The sequence below is a fragment of the Gracilinanus agilis genome, chromosome 4 (genome assembly GCF_016433145.1).
Source record: "Gracilinanus agilis isolate LMUSP501 chromosome 4, AgileGrace, whole genome shotgun sequence".
In the NCBI taxonomy this organism is placed as follows: Eukaryota; Metazoa; Chordata; class Mammalia; order Didelphimorphia; family Didelphidae; genus Gracilinanus; species Gracilinanus agilis.
This window is the reverse complement of record NC_058133.1, coordinates 459594465-459604394: the sequence shown is the minus strand read 5'-3', so window position 1 is coordinate 459604394 and position 9930 is coordinate 459594465. Positions and strand designations below refer to the sequence as shown.

The 9930-nt window shown below is 42.3% G+C and overlaps 1 protein-coding gene across 2 annotated transcripts in view; it reads right to left on the bottom strand.

Annotated features, from left to right (window-relative positions):
• AHCYL1 (adenosylhomocysteinase like 1) overlaps window positions 1-332 on the bottom strand; it is a 53567-nt gene extending 53235 nt beyond the window's left edge. Inside the window, exon 1 of one of the 2 annotated variants that reach the window (XM_044672285.1) lies at window positions 64-332. In XM_044672285.1, coding sequence (XP_044528220.1) covers window positions 64-201 — 138 coding nt within the window. In that variant the 5' untranslated portion in view covers window positions 202-332. The remainder of the gene's footprint in view (window positions 1-63) is intronic. The other variant, XM_044672284.1, reaches the window with a different exon arrangement.
• Window positions 333-9930: the final 9598 nt, after the last annotated feature.

The window sequence follows — 9930 nt, the reverse complement described above, 5'->3', positions numbered from 1 at the left end:
CCGGGCCCGGCCCGCCCCTAGCGCATCCCCCCCCCCCCCGCCCGGGCCCGCCCGCCCCCGCACCTTCTTGGGCGCCTTGGTGACGGTGGCCATGAACGAGTACTTCTCGGCGTCCTCCTTCTCCTTGGCCTGCTTCAGCTCTTCGCCCACTCCGACTCCGACTCCGGCCACGGGCAGCGGCATCGCGTCCGGCACCGACATGCCGGCCACCCGCCCGCGGCCCCCACTAGGTCCTCACGCCACCCCCGGCCCTCGGGCCTCGGGCTTGCCCACAAGCCGGGCCGCCCAGAGCTGCCGCCCCCGCGGGGCTTGGTGGACACGGGAGCCCGGGGCTCGGCGAAGCGGACGCTGAGGTGGCGGAGCCGGCGCCCCGTTCGCTAAGAGGCGCCCGGCCAGCAGCAGAAGCGGCGCGCTTCGCTTCGGCCCGCGCCGCCTCCGCCGCACGCTCGCGCGCAGTACGCAAGTACGCACAGTCAGGGCAGAGGCCGCCGGGGGCGCGTCAAGGACTGGCAGCCCTCGGGGGCCGGTGCCGAAGGGAAAGGAAGAGAGAGGCTCCCGGGCAACGCGTGACGTCATCACGCACGCACCCGCCGCTAGAAACCGCTCCCCGGCTCCTCCTTCTCCTCCCCTCCCCCCGCGGCAGTTGGTGCATTCAAAGAAGAAGGGGGAACTGATCCTTGAGCGGCACCAGGTGGCGCGCTGAGCCCTTGCTGGAGCGCCTTGCACCGGGTGGGAGGAGTTACAGCGCACGTGTCGGAAAGTCACCCAAGCCGAGAAAGAGGTTGTTGTGCTGGCCGCGCTATCTGCCAATCTAGGGGAAACTGCCTGCTTACCCAAGTGCCCTGATCATGCCACTTACAGAAAGTCAGTTAATCAATCAGCATTTATTGATCACCTACTGTATGCGACATAACATAATAGGCACTGGAGATTAAAAAAATAAATCTCTGTCCTCAAGCGGCTTACAATCTTTTGCGGGGAAACTACCCTGTAGCATCTAATTATATAGAAAACAAAAATTCAAGACCATGGAGGAGAGAAGGAGGCACAAGAAGTTGGAGGAAAAGCATTCCTTCTGCCACTCCTCTCCTTTAAATGAGCTTAGCTAGAGGTCACTTCTCCTGCCCCAGCCGTTTACCCCCTTTTGTCTCTGAGACCCTGGACTTGTGGGATAGTGGCTGCCTCTCCCCATTTCTTAAGCCTGATTTCTCCATAGTCATTTTGGCAGCACCTCCTCCCGCCCATGCCTGTTTACAACAATTTTCCCGCAGCCCACTGGGAAAGGGGCTGAAGGGCCAGAGGGTGGGAAGTGGAGGAGAAAATCACTCGCTGGGATAGGCTTTACCCTGGGTACCCCACCCTAGCACGAGGCACTGTCAGCCTCCTCCATGTCTCGTCTGGTCTGGTCCGTGGGCGCTGAGTGCACACACACAGACATGCTTGTTGAAATCAACAAATACTTACTGAGGACCCACAGCACTAGGGTCCTCCGCTGAGCCCTTGAGATACAAAGAGATGCTACATGGTTTCTATTCCTCAGAAGCTTCCCTGTCAAGTGGGAGAAAAAGAACATGTGTACATATAGATGTAAGGACTGATTTCCTTAGATGAAGGAGAGCAAAATGTATATGCTATTATTTCTGTGTCCTATATTAAGTCTACTTGACTTAACTTAATATGTACTAGATGATGAAAGTTTCCGAAAACCAGCCTCCTTCATCCATTACGTGGTTCTCCCTTTCTGATCTCAAGACCTCTTCTCACTTAAAAATTAGACAGAAGAACTTTTCTATGTATTATATCTATCCTTATTTACTATATAAGATAGTAAAACATTTTATTTTTTTAAAGCCTGAAGAGCTTTATATGGGTTATAGCTAATGATATTTATTGTACTAGAAATTAAAACATTTTAGTACTATTAGGAAAATTACTTTGACCCTGAAGAACACCTGAATTTCACCATCCCCTCTGTCTGTCCACAGATGACACTTTGTGAACTTCTAGTTTAAAACGACTGTTCTGTTTTTGCTTGCTTGCTTTCCTCTTTCTCTTTCCTTCCTTCCTTTCTTTTCTTCCTTCTTTCTTTCCTTCCTCTATCCCTTTCTTTCTCCTTTCTTTCCTTCTCTCTCTTTTTCTCCCTCCATCCTTTCTTTTTTTCATTTCTTTCTTTCCTCCCTTCCATCCTTTCTTTCATTTCTTAATAACCCTTACCTTCTATCCTAGACTCAGTTGATTTTTAGCAAGGATTAGGCAATTGGAGTTAAGTGACACAGCTAGGAAGGGAGGTCAAATTTGAACCCATGCCCTCCCCACCAGGCCTGGTACTCTTTCACTTGTTACCTAGCTCCCCCTAAATGAATTTCTTCACATAAGCTGTTGAAGGCAGAGGGCCTAGGGTCAAATCTCTTCTCTGCTATTTACATTCAGGATCAACATGCAGAGGCAATGTAACATAGTAGGTAGAAAACAGATTTCAAAGCCAGAAATTCCTATATTTAAGTCCTTTGTTGGTCTCATACTAGACTTGTGATTTGGGGTAAATCATTTAACTTTTCAATGTTCAAAGCAACTTTCAAAAACTATAAGTTTCAAAGGTGCCAGTCTTCATTGATAAGGGCTCAAGGAGCCATAAAGGAAAAAAGGATTAAGTCACTTAACCTCCTTGTCCTCAAGTTCCTCATCCATAAAATCAGGAGGGGAGCATTGACTGAAGTCCCTTCTAAAACTATGATCCAATTTTATATGTTCTAAGTATTCCCTGAAGCCACTCTCTTAATTGTCACTCATAGGAAAACCTTGAGAGACTGAGTTTCTAATACTATACTGTTAATTCATGAGCCCCCACTAGTGTGCTTCCCCATTGATTATTAGCCAGAATCTTCAATTAACTTTAAAACAAATATTTATTTATTTATATGACATTATAAAAAACAATTGGTACAAAACAATCTCCTAACTTAGGAGTGGGGTGGGATACATTATATACTTGTGTGCACAAGGTCCCTTGGGGAGAGTGGGTTCCAACTCAGAGAATAAGTGAGACACATGCATGGAGAATACACATGGCAAAAAGGTACCTTGTATCTCCTTGGTTCCTGGAAATTTTTTCTCCTTTTGTGTAGTACTCATGTAATTCACTGCAGGGCAGGGCACAAATAACAGACAAATCTGTCTGCTAGGCTGGCTCCTCAAAGAGAGAGAAAGAGGCATTGCCGTTGGATTGGGCTGGTCTGCTCTTAGACCATCCCTCTTCTGGGTCCAGTTACTTCTCTGTTGCTGCTGACACTCTCTCCCCAGCTTCTGCTTAGGTAGTGGAGAAGGATAAAATACCAGCTGTCATCCTGAGATGTCTCCAGACTATAGAAAGTTTACAAAATCGCTAGATATGTCCAACTCAAGGTTTCTGCTTAATCATTTTCCAATTCTTGTGGTTCTAGTGGACTCAGCTACTGGGAGACTTCTCATGGAAATTCAAGACACTTGACCTTATTGGGGGGAGAGAAGGGAAAGGGAGAAACTCTTCCCCAAAAATGATTCTTTCAGAAGTTGGATGGAGCTGCTTTACCAGTAGACTGGCCTGCTGTTAGACTTGTTGATTCCAAATTGTCTTGAGGTTTTATACACAGGCCCAGAGGTGTGTCCAGTGATTTTGGACAATCAAAAGATATTTCCTGTCTTTAATATCAAAGCATTTTATTTTCCTCAAATCAATCAAAGACTTTTTCATATCTGGTTTATACTATTGATTGAGTCAATGAACTGTATGGACCTTCTGGGATTACATTAATTGGTATTAGACATACTTATAATAAAATGACTATCATATGACTCCTTTACTCAAAAACCATCAGTGCCTCCCTATTGCTTACAAAATAAATCCTATATCTTGATAGTCAAGGCTTTTCTTATACTGATTCTCAGCTTCCTTTCCAACCTTTTCTTATACTATTTGCCGTCACATAGTATACATTCTAGGCAAACTAAACTATTCTCTGCCTTGTCTTGTTCTGCATCTTTGCTTTGTATGCTTCTATCATTCCCCATGCATAAAATCAAATTCTTCCTTCCTCTCATTTACATGGAATTATGGGACCCAGATTAACACTTGGATTTAGATACTTACCAGTTGTGTGACCCTGTGCAAATCATTTAACCTCCAGGAATGTTCATTTCCTCCTTCATTAGCTGAATATAATATGATGATCCTCACAAAATGACTTTTAAACCTTAAAGTATTATTCAAATTTGAGCTGTTATTGTCATTATCTCTGCCTATTAAAGTTCCTCCCATCCTTCCAGGCTTCTCATCCAGGAAGGCTTTACTCATCACCACACCCAGGTGAAAATAGTATCTCCTTCCTCAGATTTCCCGTGATACTTTTCTTTGATTAACTTTGCACTTGTAACTCATGGACCAGTATCTCAAACTCTAAGCTTACTAGTATCAGTGAGAGTAATGCTGAAGTTGTAGTCAGAGATCCTGGGTTCAAATCTTGACTTTGCTACTTTGTTACCTGTATGACTTTGGGCAAGTTTCTTGACCTCTTTTGGACCTTAGTTTCCTCAACTTTCAGATGAGAAAGTTGGAAAATTTGTGAATAAAGCACTGGGCCTGAAATCAGGGAGACCTGAATTCAAATCCAGCATCAGATACTTACTAGCTATCTATGAAGTAACTGGGCAAGGCATTTAATCTCTATTTGCCTTAGTTTTCTCAAATGTAAAATGGGGATGATAATAATAGTACCTACCTTGCAGGCTGTTATAAGCATCTAATGAGGTATAAATTGTAAAACTGGAATTCTGTCACTCCTAGCAGCCTTATTGTTAGCAACACATCCTAAGGCTCACTTGACTTCATTCTCTAGGATGTCTGGCTCTAAATCAGTAACTACGTCATCATGATTATGAGTTCTATTAAGATCTTTCTTGTATTTCTTCCATGTATTCTTGTCACTTCTTTTCTATTTCTTAAAAACCCTTACCTTCTGTCTTAGAATCAATACTAAGCATTGGTTCCAAGACAGAAGAGCAGTAAAGGTTAAGCAGGGGGATTTAAGTGGCTTGCCCAGGGTCACACAGCTATGAAGTGTCTGAGGCCAGATTAGAACCTAGCACCTCCTGTCTCCAGGCCTGATTCTCTATCCCCTGAGCCACCTAACTGTCCTCCTTACTTCTTCTTAATCTCTTACTTCTTCTTAATCTCTTCTACTTCTGTTAAGTCCTTACCATTTTTGTGTTTTATCCCTTGATATCTATTTTTCTTGAAGTGATATTATCTTTCCCATTCTATTGTTTTCTTATATTTCTTTATATTGTTCTTTTTTTTTAAAGATTTTTTAAACCCTAATATCTTTATATATCCTTCTATATTAATTTTATTTGTTACAGGGCTAGGCAATGGGGGTTAAGTGACTTGCCCAGGGTCACACAGCTGGGAAGTATCTGAGGCCAAATTTGAACCTAGGACCTCCTGTCTCTCTCTAGGCCTGGCTCTCAATCCATTGAGCCATCCAGCTGCCCCTTACATTGTTCTTTAAGAAAACCTTTTATTTCTCCTTTCTGCTCTCAGGAATTCTGCTTTCAGTTGGATATATTTTTCCATTTCTCCTTTACTTTTTGCTTTCCTTCTTTCCTCAGGTATTTTCAAAGCCCCACCAGATGGCCATTTTGCTTTCTCGCTCTTCTTTTTCTTTGGGATGTTTTTTGTTGCTCCCTCCTGAATCTCTATCCATAGTTCTTCAGGCACTCTATCCTTTTGATCTAATCCCTTAAATCTATCACTTCCACTTCATATTCATAAGGGATGTTATTTAGATCATATCTATATGGTATGATGGTTTTCCCTACTTCCTTCAATTTATGACTGAATTTTACAATAAGAAACTTAATGATATGAGTCACAGTCAGCTCTAGGTCTTATTTTAACTGACTATATAGAATTTCTCCACCTTTGGCTACAAAATATATAATCAATCAGATTTTGGTATTGACCATGTGGTGATGTCTATGCCCAGAGTCACTTTTTGGGTTGTTGAAAAAGATGTCTTCTTTGACCAGCAAATTATCTTGACAAAACTATTAGTCTCTACCCCACTTCATTTTGTACTCCAAAGCCAAACTTGCCTATTATTCTAATTATCTTTTGATTTTCCACTTTAACATTCCAGTCCCCTATGCTGAATGGGCCATTGTCCCCCATTTTATCATATTTTGAGATTATATCTCAGTACTGCTTTTCTCACCCTTTTATTAACTGTGAGGGCTACTTCATTTCTCCCATGAGATTCTTGCCCACAGTAGTATATGTAGTGATCTCCTGAATTAAATTCACCCATTCCTGTCCATTTAAATTCACTGGCACCCAATATTTAAATGTTTAATCTTTCCATTCTGTTTAACCACATTGAGCTTACATTCCGGGTTCCTGTGCAATATTGGTCTTTACAGTATTGGACTTACCTTTCATCACCAGACTCTTTCACAGCTCAGCTTTCTTGCAGCTTTGACTCAGCTGTTTCATCAGGACTGAAACTAGTTCTAGTTAAGTTTTCCACTCTTCCCCAGCAGCATGTTGGACACATTCCAGCCTGGGGGGGAGGGGGCGTCATCCTCCTGTGCCATCTCTTTTTATCATTTTAATGCTGTCCATGGGGTTTTCTTACCAAAGATACTAGAGCAGTTTTACCATTTCTTTCTCTGATGGATCACTTTTTGTCAGAAATCTCTACTATGACCTGTTGATCTTGGGAAACCCTGTGTGGCATAAGTCATAATTTCACTGAGCAATACAAGCCCCTCCAGTACAACAAGGCAGTGATCCAGGAGGCACTTCAGACCTAACCAATAGTTCTCCCAGAAGTGAAATGAACTTAAGACTGGCAATGTGGCAACTCCTGGGCATTTTTGTGAGTCTTATGTTAGCCCAGAGACCCATAATGCTTTAAGATGCTACCCTGTGGGCAAGAGATAAGGAAAGCAGGGCCAAGAGGCTAATGATATCCCTCACTCTTTGTGGTGGCAAAAAAATTGGAAAATGAGGGAATGTCCTTCAACTGGGGAATGGCTATCTGTTGGTGATGGAATACTATTGTGCTCAAAGGAATAATGAACTGGAGGAATTCCATGTGAACTGGAATGACCTTCAGGAACTGATGCAGAGTGAAAGGAGCAGAACCAGGAGAATATTGTACACAGAGACTGATACACTGAGGTACAATAGAATATAATGGATTTCTCTACTAGCAGAAATACAATGATCCAGAACAATTCTGAGGGACTTATGAGAAAGAACATTATCCACATCCAGATAAAGAACTGTGGGAGTAGAAATACAGAAGAAAAACAACCGCTTGAACACATGGGTTGATGGGGATATGATTTATAATGTTGACTTTAAATGACCACCCTAGTGCAACTATCAATAATATGGAAATAGGTCTTGGTCAATGATACATGTAAAACCCAGTGGAATTGCATGTCGGCTATGGGAAGGGGGGGGGTCGGGGAAGAACATGAATCACGTAACCATGGAAAAATATTCAAAAAAATAAAATAAATTTAAATAAATTTTAAAGAGAGGTTAATGCTATCTAAAAACTTCCCTTTCTTTTGCTAGAAGGCTAGATTGCAGGATTGATCTGCCCAGAAAGACCCCTTTCCTCTATCTAAGAGGCTGGGTCTCAAGAACTCCCACCATTTGGACCATGTGGTCCCCTCTCTACAGCTGCTATCTCTCTCTCTCTCTCAGACTGAGATTGGCTTCTCTGAGACTGAGGCCAGGAACTTGATGTTCAAGCTTGGGCTGTGTAGGTGAGTGAGCATATGTAGATTCCATGTGCCTTTACCCTAGGTAACCCTTACTGGCTTCTGGTTGAGACATTCTGAGTGAGAGTTTGCCCCTAGGACCCAGGTCTATTCTGAAAAAGGAAAAGGGCAAAAGAGTGAAATGTTTTTGATGTTTTGTCATGAAGGTTCCCTTCCCAAGCCACTTTGTAAGCTCCTTGAAAATATAGCATGTGTCCCATTTATTTTTAGTATCAAGGGCAGTCCTACACACAACAGAATAACCCAACCACTTCATACTCAATCCAGCCATACTAAGCGGAGAATGTGCAAACTTTTCATAGGAAGATACAATAAAAATCCTATAGTTTTTCCTTCTTACAAGCTCACTGAGTTGATGGAAAACTTCCCAGATCTTATACCCTCCTGCTCCCTCTCCCTACTTATTACAATCTCTTTTTTCCCAAAGTTATTTTGGGGATATATATTTTCCTCTCATTGCATTTTGTAAGCTCCTTAAGAACAGGCTTGTGTAGAGACAGCTAGGTGGCTGAGTGGATAGAGAGTCAGACTTGGATACAGGAATTCTGGGTTTAAATGTGGCCTCAGTCAGTTCTTAGCTGTGTAACCCTGGGCAGGTCATTTAACCTTAGTTCCTTAGCTCTTATTGCTCTTCTGCCTTAGAACCAATACTTAGTATGGATACTAAGACAAAAAATAAGGGTTTAAAAAAATAAAAAGAAGAAGAGGGTTTGGGTACCATCTATCTTCACGCCCCTAGGGTCTAACACAAGGCTTTGTCCCCGAGAAGCACTTAATAAATATTGGTTCAGTTAAATTGCAATTTCTCACCCACTTCTTCGGTTACCAGAATAATTCTCCTTAGTTGGGGATATGCTTGGGAAAAGCTGGCATAGCAGGGTAGAAGACACAACAGAGAGAAGTAGAGCAAAGGCATCCATAATCTGGAAAATCTGAGCTAAGGCTAAACAGGTGAAGGTGACAGTAGTAAGAAGAAGAAAAATAAGAAGTGAGGGGTTTTAAGAGAGAGCACAGCCCCAAGAAGAGCAATAATACCTTTAGCATAATCCTGGATTTAGAGGACATAGGTTCAAATCAGTCTCACTGCTGACTACTTGGGCCACCTTTCTAAGGCTTTGGTTCCTACAATTCACAAGTAAAGAAGATCGGATTAGACGGATTCTAAGGTGCCATACAGTAAGGATAACGCTGCTCCTGATAAATTATACAGATAGTATGAATCATCTTTTACTGGAAGCCTTCTCCAAGCCCTCTTAATTCTAGTGCCTAGAGACCTTGGTAGAAATCCAGCTTGTTTTCACTTTTGTCAGCTTTCCATCCAAGTTTAAGACAGGCAATCAATCAACACGAAGCAATATAAATAACAGAGCCAGGGAAAGAGAACAGGGGAGAAAGGGAATCTTTAGAGTTAGGGTCAAGGTGAGTACCTAATAGTCTGGTCAGATGCCATGGAAGGCCTTGGTGGGAGATGACCTAAAGGTTGATACTGTGTGTTGGTTTCAAGGCAAAAGAGCAGTAAAGGAGTAAAAACTTCCCATTCTATGTTTACATAGTACTTCCCTCAGATAACTGTGAAATGGGCAGCAAAAGTATTATTTGCTCCACTTTTTATTTTATTTATTTATTTTTTAAACCCTTACCTTCCACCTTAAAATCAATACTATGTATTAGTCCTAAGGCAGAAGGGTGGTAAGGGCTAGCCAATGGGGGTTAAGTAACTTGCCCAGGGTCACACAGCTAGGAAGTATCTGAGGTCATATTTGAACCTACAACCTATCTCTAGGCCTGACTCTTTAGGTAGAGAACCAGACCGGAAACAGGAAATCCTGGGTTCAAATATGACCTCAGATACTTCCTAGCTGTGTGACCCTGGGCAAGTCATTTAATCCCCATTGCCTAGCCCTTACCACTATTCTGCCTTGGAATCAATACATAGTATTGAGTCTAAGATGAAAGGTAAGGGTTTAAAAAAAAAAAAAAGACAATTTGTTGGCATTTATATAGCTTTAAGATTTATAAAGCTCTTTATATATGGCATTTCATTTGATCCTCACAGTAACCCTATGAACTAGGAGCTATAAATTATTCACATTTTATAAG